The 12,217-nt window shown below is 37.0% G+C and overlaps 2 protein-coding genes across 4 annotated transcripts in view; one reads left to right on the top strand and one right to left on the bottom strand.

Annotated features, from left to right (window-relative positions):
* UFL1 (UFM1 specific ligase 1) overlaps positions 1 to 12,217 on the bottom strand; it is a 50,823-nt gene that overhangs the window by 17,536 nt on the left and 21,070 nt on the right. For all 3 annotated transcript variants that reach the window (XM_073336791.2, XM_073336789.2, XM_073336790.2), the window contains 4 exons: positions 7,022 to 7,168; positions 5,832 to 6,007; positions 4,969 to 5,148; positions 247 to 367 (listed from right to left, as the gene is read on the bottom strand). In XM_073336791.2, the coding sequence (XP_073192892.1) occupies positions 247 to 367; positions 4,969 to 5,148; positions 5,832 to 6,007; positions 7,022 to 7,168 (624 nt within the window). The remainder of the gene's footprint in view (positions 1 to 246; positions 368 to 4,968; positions 5,149 to 5,831; positions 6,008 to 7,021; positions 7,169 to 12,217) is intronic.
* The window catches only part of GPR63 (G protein-coupled receptor 63), a 213,488-nt gene that overhangs the window by 198,280 nt on the left and 2,991 nt on the right, over positions 1 to 12,217 (top strand). The gene's annotated exons all lie outside the window — the stretch shown is intronic.

Below are 12,217 nucleotides of genomic sequence, written 5' to 3'. Positions count from 1 at the left end.
GATTTGATGAGTTTTGGAGTACACTGCAAAGCCCATCAATTTCCCCTGCCATTTGGAAAGTAGGAAGCAGGAGGATGGTGAGTCGGGGTGGGGATTTTTCATTGCTTACTTTTTGACTAACTATCGTCAGTTAGAGGGTTAGGTGAAACCGGTGGAGTTGTAAATGGGAGTACTTTTATAAATAAGTATAGCCAAGGGAAGACAGGTGCTCTTTTATATAAATAAAAATAATTCTGAGTACCTTACCTGTTGCTTTCTTCCTTCTTTCATCCTTTCTGTCTTTTTTGTTAGCAGATGAATTTTCTAAAATAGAAGCTTGTTTCAGATCCTCTTCGGTGAGTAAATTAACAGGGTTATTTTTCATTTCCTGGAATGAAGAGAATTCATTTAATTTCAAAATATAAATGCAGAATGTGACTAATAAAGCACCATTCATGCAGTCTAGATATTTTAAAACATATGGTCTTAATCACAGAATGTGTTCTACATGCAGCACAGGAAAAAAGACACTTATTTTCCTCCTCCAAACCCAACCACCTGTCCTGCAAGCTTAATGTGACAAAGGTAATCAATGAACAACAGAACTGTAAAACAAATAGAGTAAAAAATTCCATTTATTTTACAGTAATGTATTCAGTCAAGAAACGTAAAGACAGTGCGCGTCTCAAATATTTTCATAAATCCTGACGCCTAAACAGTGTTTAAGTATGTCACCTACAACGATTGAAATAGATTGGGTAGAATTACAGCACTGAATTTTGTAACCTAATTCTATTACCAACATTATCTTCCAAAACATAACTCTCCAAAGAATCTGGGGTTCACGGGGGGAGGGGTCTCAGTCACCAGAGGTTTGTGTGTGCATTTTACTGAATCTAAGGTAACAGTGCACGTGAATATCCTGAACTCTTTATATCTGCCTAATAGGTGAGGCTGGTTCCTCATCACAACTTTACACCATGGAAAAAACACATGACATTTCTCTGCCTCCCTAATCCCTGGTTTCTCTTTTTGTAGTTACAAGATCAATGGGAAAACTGGCCTTCTAAACCCTCTCGGTTTAGCTATCCTGCTTTCCACTGCGTTAAGATGGGGGATCTGATACTGCTTGGCACCAGCTGCTCTAAGATTTGCTATAAGAGACACTGGTGAAAGCAGATGGCAGTCCAAGGCACTGAGAGCGGGTGGAGGGAACAAGCAGCCATCCAGCCCAGCAGCTGGGAAGGAGGGCCCCCAGAAGTAAGAGATTAATGGGGGAGGGGAGTATATGCTGGTCCAACAGAGGAGCTGGGAAACTGTTTGGGACTCTTTTACTCAAACTGATTTAAGAATATGGGGATGGTCCTGGACAAATCAAGATGGCTGGAAGGGTTTCAATTTACTCTTGCTTTTCTCTGTGTGGTTAAAATTGCTTATGGAAAAATAAGACCTTACACAAGCAAAACTGAGAACAAACATACTTTTTAAAAACTGGTCAATAAATAGCATGGGAAAATACAAGAAGTTTTTCATCAAGTGAAATTTTCTATTAAACAAACCAGAGTGTTGAAGTAACACGGCAAAAAGTCACTTAAAATTAGGGCTGTCGATTCATTGCAGTTAACTCACATGATTATCTCAAAAAAATCAATCGCGCTTGAAAAAATTAATCACGATTAATCACACTGTTAAATAATAGAATATTAATTGAAATTTATTAAATATTTTGGATGTTTTTCGACATTTTAAAATATATGGATTTCAATTACAACACAGAATACCAAGTGTACAGTGCTCACTTATTATTTTTGATTTTACAGTGCAAATATTTGTAATGATAAAAGAAATAGTATTTTTCCATTCACCTCACACAAGTACTGTACAATTTCTTTATCGTGAAAGTGCAACTTACAAATATAGTATTTTTTGTTACATAATTGCATTAAAAAACAAAACAATGTAAAACTTTAGATCCTACAAGTCCACTCGGTCCTACTTCTTGTGCAGCCAATCGCTGAGAGAAACAAGTTTGTTTACATTTACAGGAGATAACGATGACCACTTCTTAATTACGTCACCTGAAAGTGAGAAAAGGCATTTACATGGCACTTTTGTAGCTGGCGTTGCAAGATATTTATGTGCCAGATGTACTACAGATTCATATAGCTCTTCATGCTTCGGCCATGGTTCCACGTGTCCATGCTGATGACTCTTGTTAAAATATAATGCATTAATTACATTTATGATGGAACTCCTTGATGGAGACTTGTAAGTCTCCTGCTCTGTTTCACCTGCATTTTGCCATATATTTCATGTTATAGTAGTCTCAGCTGATGACCCAGCATATGTTCGTTTTAAGAACACTTTCGCTTGAAATTTGACAAAATGCAAAGAAGATACCAATGTGAAATTTCTAAAGATAACTACAGCACTTGACCCAAGGTTGAAGAATCTGGTGGCATCTGACTCAGGTGATGAAAATGAGCATGCATCAGTCTGCACTGCTTTGGATCATTATTGAGCAGAACCTGTCATCAGCATGGACGCATGTCCCCTGGAATGGTGGTTGAAGCATTACGGGACATATGAATCTTTAGCGCATCTGGCATGTAAATATCTTGTGACGCTGGTTACAACAGTGCCCTGCAAATGCCTGTTCTTACCTTCAGGTGACATTGTAAACAAGAGGGCAGCATTATCTTCTGCAAATATAAACAAACTTGTTTGTCTAAGAGATTGGTTGAACAAGAAGTAGGCATGATTAGACTTGTAGGCTAAAATTTTACATTGTTTTATTTTTAAAAGCAGGTTTTTTTTGTACAAAATTCTACATTTGTAAGTTCAAATTCATGATAAAGAGACTGCGCTACAATACTTGTATTAGGTGAATTGAAAAATATTCTTGTCTTTTACAGTACAAATATTTGTAATAAAAATATAAAGTGAGAACTGCACACTTTGTGTTGTAAGTGAAATCAATATATTTGAAAATGTAGAAAACATCCAAAAATATTTAAATAAATGGTATTCTATTATTGTTTAATTGCGCAATTAATCGTGAGATTAATTTTTGTAATTGCTTGTCAGCCCTACTTAAAATCATCTCTTTATTATTGTATAAGATACTTAGAAATTTCCCAGATAAATCATTCACTAAATCAGCCTTGGTCAACACCTTTTGATTTCCCTGATCTTAAAATATCAGATAATACCTAGATTCCTAGTTCTGCTAGTGTAAGTGTGCATAAAAGTATTTCTCAAATTTGTTGTAATAAAAACAAATCAATTACTGACCCTGAAACACTGTGAAAATATAGTTTTCAGATTTTTCTTGTATTTCCTCAACTTATTAATAAGGACACACTTGAATTTCTAAACAAAGGAAGTGGTCATTTTCCTTTATTTATAAACCATATAAATTTCAACAAAAACTAAAATAGGGCCTGATCCCACATACCAGTTTTATGCCAGTGATTTCAATGAAGTTCTCATTTACTCTGGATGTGGGTGATATCAGAATAAGGCTGAGGCTGTAAAACATGCTGAGATGTACAGTGCAGCTGTGCAACTTTGATGTCTATGGACTGATCTGATAGACGCTTTAAATCAGGTTGAGTAACACATCTTTCAACTTATCCTTACAAAAAGTTCAATAATGAATGATAAATATAAAATTATCTAGTGCTTTAGGAACATGTGGTCAAGATCAGAAAACTGGCTATGTAAAAATGGCACCTTCAGTTGCCGAGATTTCCTTCAGCATGTATTCTTAATCATATCAACTTAATTTACCACTTAGGACTTCAGGGAGAGCTGTACAAATGCATCCAACAATAGAACTTGGTCCTAAAATAAATTTTCCTCATGTCATTACTTCAGATCTCAAAATTAGCCAGATGCTTTACTGACAACATCAACAGAACTTAATTAAATTCTCTATACTGGTGATATGTTAGGTAGAAAGAACACACTCTCAGATCTGAAGCTTGAGAGAGAGAGAGCATTGGAGAAAACATTTTTACTTTACACAAGATTTGCTTTGAAGACAATAACACACACACATGGAATCGGATGATGCCATTTTTACACGAATAAGTTTTCGGACCTAAATCACAAGAAATATAAAGGATAAAAAACTGCAGACTAGGAAATTCATATACACACATCCAGATATACAGGACTGTCATAAATATAAAGGGAAGGGTAAACCCCTTTAAAATCCCTCCTGGACAGAGGAAAAATCCTCTCACCTGTAAAGGGTTAAGAAGCTAAGGTAACCTCCCTGGCACCTGACCAAAATGACCAATGAGGAGACAAGATAATTTCAAAAGCTGGGAGGAGGGAGAAAAACAAAGGGTCTGTGTCTGTCTGTATGATGCTTTTGCCGGGGACAGAACAGGAATGGAGTCTTAGAACTTTTAGTAAGTAATCTAGCTAGGTACGTGTTAGATTAAGATTTCTTTAAATGGCTGAGAAAAGAACTGTGCTGAATAGAATGACTATTCCTGTCTGTGTGTCTTTTTTGTAACTTAAGGTTTTGCCTAGAGGGATTCTCTATGTTTTAAATCTAGTTACCCTGTAGGGCATCTACCATCCTGATTTTACAGAGGGGATTCCTTTACTTCTATTAAAAGTCTTCTTGTAAGAAAACTGAATGCTTTTTCATTGTTCTAAGATCCAAGGGTTTGGGTCTCTGGTCACCTATGCAAATTGGTGAGGATTTTTACCAAACCTTCCCCAGGAAGTGGGGTGCAAGGGTTGGGAGGATTTGGGGGGAAAAGATGTGTCTAAACTACGTTTCCCAGTAAACCCAGATAAAGTTTGGAGGTGGCAGTGGAAATCCAAGGGCAAAGGGTAAAATTAAATTTGTACCTTGGGGAAGTTTTAACTTAAGCTGGTAAAAGTAAGCTTAGGAGGTTTTCATGCAGGTCCCCACGTCTGTATCCTAGAGTTCAGAGTGGGGAAGGAACCTTGACAAGGACAATATACCTTTTCAGCTTTGTGGTGCATCAGCTCCGTGAACAGATCAGTACAACTGTTTATAAATTTCTCGCTGACTACAATAGTGTCACTGAAGATTATAGTTGACAAATGTTTGTTGAAAGATCTCATCACTTGCTGAAGCAAAATTCCAGAATCTTCTATGGATAATGAACTGGGCAGAAGAGTCTAAGATTAAAAAACAAAATCATTTATATCTACTGCACATAATATTACATTTTGAAGAACAGAAAAGGCCACTTTTACATGTATTAGGAGGAATTACAAATATATGGTAACAGTTTAAAATATACTGTGCTAAATCTGAGCTAGATGTGTCCTTCTATTTTAAATGGATCTTTAATCATGAAAGATCCCAAAGTGGTTTAGGAACACTAATTAATTTCACCCAGCAATGATATACAGCTGCCTCTGTAATGGAAGACGGCAACTAAAAAGTGCATCCCAATAGACTAGGACAGAAAATAAGGCAGCATATTATTGCTAAAATAAGAATTTAGCTAGAACACAATGTCTAACATCCCCTTATTTTGGTGAAAAGTATAACAAACAGTCTGTTTTAAAAATCTCATCTGACAAATGGCACCTCCAGAAGTAAAGTGTTCCCTAATACAATACTGGAGCAATGGCTCTGTACTGATTAAGAAAAATGAGTTTGCCTTAGAAGTCTACCAACAAAGCCTGACTGAGCTTCAGGCAAGTTTAAGATGGTGAAGCAGCAGTTGTGTGTTTCCCTGGTTATTAGATCTAAGTGACTTGAAAATTCTGCTTTAAAGTAACATTATTGGATAACATCGGACAAAAAACGGAAGAAATACATTCCACTGGGGGGTGGAGGGGGGGAAGCATACCGCTATATCCACCCACGTTCCAGAGCTGATGGCTTCATCGACCGAAGCCTCTACCTGATCCACAATTTCCTGACCAACACAGGCTGCTTTCAGAAATAGGAGTTTTGTGGACTTGTATCTTTTCTTTATGTAGTTCACAGGGTCTGGGATGCCAAGTCTGGACAACGCATCAAATTCTGTAAAACCGTAAAAAGTTTGTTAAGTTTTACCCATTCATTGGGCCTTCAAGAAATCAACATTTCCAAGAACAAATACACACACAGAGAAGATACTAAACTCTTGAAGAGACAACAGTGCCTCATGAAAAAAACATTGTACTTAGAAACTATTCCACTGATTGGATGCCCATGAACCCCAGTAATACAATTTCAAACCTTACTTTGTACATGTAAGGAGAGTATCTGAGAAATGTAACCTAAACATAAGTAGCATATAGGCTAAGTCTACTCAGCCAGGGTGAAAAATACCCATGCTGCCACAACTCATTCAATTTAAAGGTATAAAAGCTGGTCAGTTTTCATTCTGCAGCTTCTTTTTCTTTTTCGTATATCTGCTGCGGCAGAGGCATTGGGGTAATCTTTCTGCAGACCTAGATGCACTGGTTTACACTTGATCCACATTTGTGTCATCAGAACAACAGAAGTGTCATCAACTATCCTCCTGATAAATAAAGATACATTTACAGGGTATCTGTTGGCGTTTAAAACATTCAAAGCGTTCGCTCATAATTAAAGTAATGTGCAGGACTTTAGCTCAACTACGCTTTCTATGTGGGAAAGTACAAACACAGTGAGGGAGGAATAGCTCAGTGGTTTGAGCATTGGCCTGCTAAACCCACGGTTGTGAGTTCAATCCTTAAGGGGGCCATTTAGGGATCTGGGGCAAAAAATTGAGGATTGGTCCTGCTTTGAGCAGGGGGTTAGACAAGATGATCTCTTGAGGTCCCTTCCAACCCTGATATTCTGTGATGAAGAACAGCTTGCAAATCTAGGCACTGCAATTATGCAGATATATACTGTATGCATGTATTTTGGAAGACAGTAACAAGCCTTTACCAAAGAAATACCAACTACAGTAGTAGCACTTCAATTATTCTTATAAGTCTCAGACACTGGATTCACTTGGCTCTTTTAGTTACCTAGATCAATTTCCAAAAAGACCTTTTATTCATAAAGAATAAGATCAGTTACCTAGGTAACCATTTTGCTTGAAAAAGGAGTCCACCCAGTTGCTCTGTGTTCTGGCATAGATGTCTGGAACAAACACAGCCTTATCCTGCCTCCCACCAACCACTGTGCCTTTTAGACGTCCAGTGTTAACTAGTTCTTCTAACACAGCTGAAAGAATAAAATAAATGAAGCAACAGTTTCAGTAAAATACATACATCAAAAATTTTGGAATTATTTCCCTCCTATTTTCATTCTCTCTTCTTGTATTTCCGCCCCGCCTCTTTTTACTACCAGTTGCTAACTGAAAGAAACCAATCACAAAACTACTGGTACTTGTTTTAGTGAAGCAATTCTAAGCTCCCACAATTTTTAATTCTGATAATTTCCTGCCAAATATACAGTTCCAAGGGAGAAAGCTGCTGTGACAGTATAAGACTACTTTTTTATTGAAAACATACCTAGAAAGTTGGTCACAATGCTGCTCTTCCCTAGTAGCAAATGAAATACATTATGATTTTATTAACTTCCCATTGGATGGGTGTTAACTTTTCAGAACCAAGGCTGAAAATGTTGTGATCTTAACATTTTAAAATCATGGCAAGAATGGATGCCTATAACAAGTCAGATGCGAAAGCCTGTCCCCCTGTTGGTGACTATACCTGATCTTCAAAAGTTCCAATTAACCCCTTGACACCAAGAATCAGCAGCCCACTGATAGGAATACACACTGCTGGCAAAGGACACATTGGCAACCACTGGTACTAAATTATTATGGCCAATTTAACACAAAACATATTATTTTCAATTTATTCAATTGAAGGTTCAGGTCCCATAATCCTTCTGCATTCTGTTACTGCTCCCTTTACAAGCCATAGCTTATATAAAACTCTATAAATGAAGGAGGCATCAAGCTCTGCTACTTTTTATGGTCCTATTGCTGGGATTCTCAAACTTTATTGCACCGCGACCTCCCTCTGACAACAAAAATTACTACATGACCCCGGGGGGGGGGGAGGGAACAAAGCCTGAGACTGCCCAAGCCCCACTGCCCCAGGCCGAGGTGGGGGGCCAAAGCAGAAGCTCAAGGGCTTCAGCCCCAGGTGGGGGAAACTGTTACCTGAGCCCTGCCACCCAGGGTTGAAGTCCTTGGGATTTGGCTTCAGCCCCAAGTGGTAAAGTTTGGGCTTTGGCCCCCAGCAAGTCTAATGCCAGCCCTGACGACCCCATTAAAACAAGGTTGCAACTGACGTTGGGGGTCCTGACCCACAGCGTGAGAACCACTGTTCTAATGGAATTTTTTATCCTAGGTTTTTGTTTTACAGAATGTGTTGAGTTCTTCATTAAAGAAAAGACAGATTAGCCATGGGTTTATCCCTGGAGTAAAACACGAAGTGGGAACACATATCACAGCTCTTCCTTCATTAACTGGCTAACAAGAATGGGAACAGAAAGCAAGGGGAACACAACCAGAAAGAAACAGAGAGACCCTTCCCTATGGCAAAAACCCACTAAATCTAAGTCATGACTAGAGAATTTGTGACAGGAGCTCTACAATACAGAAATGGACAGGCGAGCAAACAGGTGATAAATTACTTTTCCCCTTCCATCCAAAAAAAGGATAAACAAGTGATGTGTATCATCCTCAGGACTGAAACAGAAAAGAGGGCTGGGGGACACAATATAGAAACTGCCATCTGAGAAAGTCGTCATCATGCAACTACTCATGGTATGCCCATCTCAACAGTATAAGCTACGGGTGTGTGGCCATGCGAACTGAATCTCTCAGGATGGGACAATAAAATATTAGGGGCAGTGATAAACACTGCCAAAGTGGGAACTATAGCATCTTGAAATTTAGGGCTTGTGAACCTGGCAAAATTGACTGGAATAGCTATTGCAGAATAACCTAGTTTGCAACAGCTATGTGGGAGTAACTCCCTATGTGGACACCGTTATTCTGAAATACGAGTGCCCACATGGGATATTATTCTGAAGTAGCTTGCACTTTAAATTCACACCCTATTATATTTCAGAATAACTTCCCTATTTACACAAGACCATATACACAACCAGCTAGGACTGCGACGAATAAAGCTAAGCAACTGGTAGCAACAGTGGAAAATTTTCGTAGGAAAAAAACAAAAATAGTTTTGGCCAGTCTAGGCTGTTTTCCATACTGGTGTAGGGACAAACCATTTTCAGCAACGGTTCAATTACCTAGCCTAGACAGCGCTTAACAGGCAACTTCGGAAGATTATAAAAAAAGTAAGTACTTATAACAACATGAAAAACAGAAGTTTACACTATCTACTTTTGAAAACAAACTCTACATACCCATACTACCTAACATACAGAAACAATACAGCATATTGAATGTGCACTGCATTGATTTTATTACTCATTTTACATTCTCAATCTTACTTCCATTCAAAGTTCATGGAAAAAAGATTTATAAGATTTTGACACAAAAATTAAAATATAGCCAAACTAGAAGTATTATTATTGGTAGAGCACCAACAGTGTGCCAGGTGCTTTACAGACAGGCGTGGAAGTGAAGCTCTCAAAATAGATGTAAAAATTACTGGTTAAAAATGATATTTCTAAAATTACAAGATTCCTACAGGACAAGCACTGTGCCTTTACAGGAGATTTTACAGCACAAAAGAGCCTTCATCCTATTTGGACCCTTTGGATGCTAGAACAACAAAAACAATGAAATATTTACAAAAGAGTTTTAAATAAAAGTGAAAATAATTTAGGTCCCATAAGATCTTATCCAAAGACCACTGATGTTAATGAGAGTTTTTCCATGGACTGCAATGGTCTTTCGATTAGGGCTACAGTGCTCAGAAGTGAGGGAACATGATGCTTTCTATTAAGTTTTGTAAATTTATTACTTCCTTAACTGAAACTATTTTACATTTCTAAATATAAGCATTCTTATTATAAACAGCCTGATGTCATCTTAAGGTGAACAATGGCATGGCAATATTATAGGATCAAAGATGGTTATTTTCATTATTTAATACTTTAATGTCTGCTGGACTAATTGTTAAATGGGGAATTATACAACTTATTCACCAGACTTAGAAACATGAAGGAAATTTCTAAAGGATTTTTAATGAAAGAAGCCAGGAAATTTAAAAACATCAAGCTTTTAAAGTTTATATTGCTACAGGTACCACATATAAATAAAAGTAATTAAACTATACATAAACTGATTAAAATAGATATAATTAAGTATAATTATAATATATGGTCATATTTAGGGCTGTCAAGCTATTAAAAAAATTAATCGCGATTATTCGCAAGGGTAAACATTAGTAATACCATTTATTTAAAATTTTTTGAGGTTTTCTACATTTTAAATATATTGATTTCAATTACAACATGGAATACAAAGTGTACAGTGCTCACTTTATATTTTTTTTTTACAAGTATTTGCACTGTAATAAAACAAAAGAAATAATATTTTTCAATTCACTTAATACAAGTACTGTAGTGCAATCTCGATCATGAAAGCAGAACTTATGAATATAGAATTATGCACAAAAACAGCATTAAAACACAAAAAGTAAAATTTTAGAGCTTGCAAGTCCACTCAGTCCTACTTCCTATTCAGCCAATCGCTCAGACAAACAAGTTTGTTTACATTTGCAGGCGGTAATGCTGCCTGGTTCTTGTTTACAAGGTCATCTGAAAGTGAGAACAGGCTCTCTCATAGCACTGTTGTAGCCCGCATCACAAGAAATTTACATGCCAGATGCGCTAAAGATTCATACGTCCCTTCATGCTTCAGCCTACCATTCCACAGGACATGTGTCCATGCTGAGGACAGGTTCTGCTCAATAACCACCCAAAGCAGTGAGGATCAACACATGTGAATTTTCATCATTTGAGTCAGATGCCACCAGCAGAAGGTTGATTTTCTTTTTAGGTGGTTTGGATTCTGTAGTTTCCTTGTGTTGCTCTTTTAAGACTTCTGAAAGCATGCTCCCTATCTCGTCCCTCTCAGATTTTGGAAGGCACTTCAGATTCTTAAACCTTGGGTTGTGTGCTGTAGCTGTCTTTAGAAATCTCACATTGGTACCTTCTTTGCGTTTTGTCAAATCTGCAGTGGAAGTGTTCTTAAAATGAACAACATGTGTTCGGTCATCATCTGAGATTGCTATAACATGAAATATATGGCAGAATGCGGATACAACAGAACAGGGGACATACAATTATCCCTCAAGGAGTTCAGCTCCAAATATAATTAATGCATTTTTTTTAACGAGCGTCATCAGCATGGAAGCATGTTCTCTGGAATGGTGGCCGAAGCATGAAGGGGCATACAAATGTTTAGCATATCTGGCAAGTAAATACCTTGCAATGCCAGCTACAAAAGTGCCAGGCAAATGCCTGTTCTCACTTTCTGGTGAAACTGTAAATAAGAAGAGGGCGGCATTACTTCCTGTAAATGTAAACAAACTTGTTTGTCTTAGCGATTGGCTGAACAAGAGGTAGGACTGAGTGGACTTGTAGGCTCTAAAGTTTTACATTGTTTTATTTTTGAGTGCAGTTATGCAAAAAACGTACATTTGTAAGTTGCACTTTCATGATAAAGAGATTGCACTGCAGCACTTGTATGAGGTAAACAAAAAATAGTATTTTTCAGTTCATCATTTTACAGTGAAAATATTTGTAATCAAAATATACACTTCGATTTCAATTACTACAGAAAATACAAGATATATATGAAAATATAGAAAAACATCCAAAATATTTAATAAATTTCAATTGGTATTCTATTGTTTAACAGTGCAATTAAAACTGCGATTAATTTTTTTGAGTTAATCATGTGAATTAACTGCGATTAATTGACAGCCCTAATCACTGATACAGCCTGTATTTATACTAAATTTGGAAAATATTTTCAAGTACTCAAACATTTGTGAAACTGAAATTATATTCAGAAAATGGACAAAATTAAAGAAAAAGCTTTTATTTTTAAAGTTTACAAGAAATTATCAAAATGAATAAAACGCTCTTTGAAATTCATGAAAATGAGCCAAGAAACAGAGTATAGGAAGGAACATTGGAACAACATGAAGAACAAACGCTGCTCACTGAACAAAGAGAGAAGCAGCAACAAACTCGGTTAGCCCCAGTGTTGATCTGCAGGTGGCTGTCAGAAGCAAAAATCAAACTTTAGTGGCTAAAAAGTCTTGCTAAGTA

Source organism: Lepidochelys kempii, chromosome 3, assembly GCF_965140285.1.
Source record: "Lepidochelys kempii isolate rLepKem1 chromosome 3, rLepKem1.hap1, whole genome shotgun sequence".
Taxonomy (NCBI): domain Eukaryota; kingdom Metazoa; phylum Chordata; order Testudines; family Cheloniidae; genus Lepidochelys; species Lepidochelys kempii.
The sequence above is the reverse complement of the archived record's forward strand: the minus strand, read 5'-3'. Positions and strand labels throughout refer to the sequence as shown.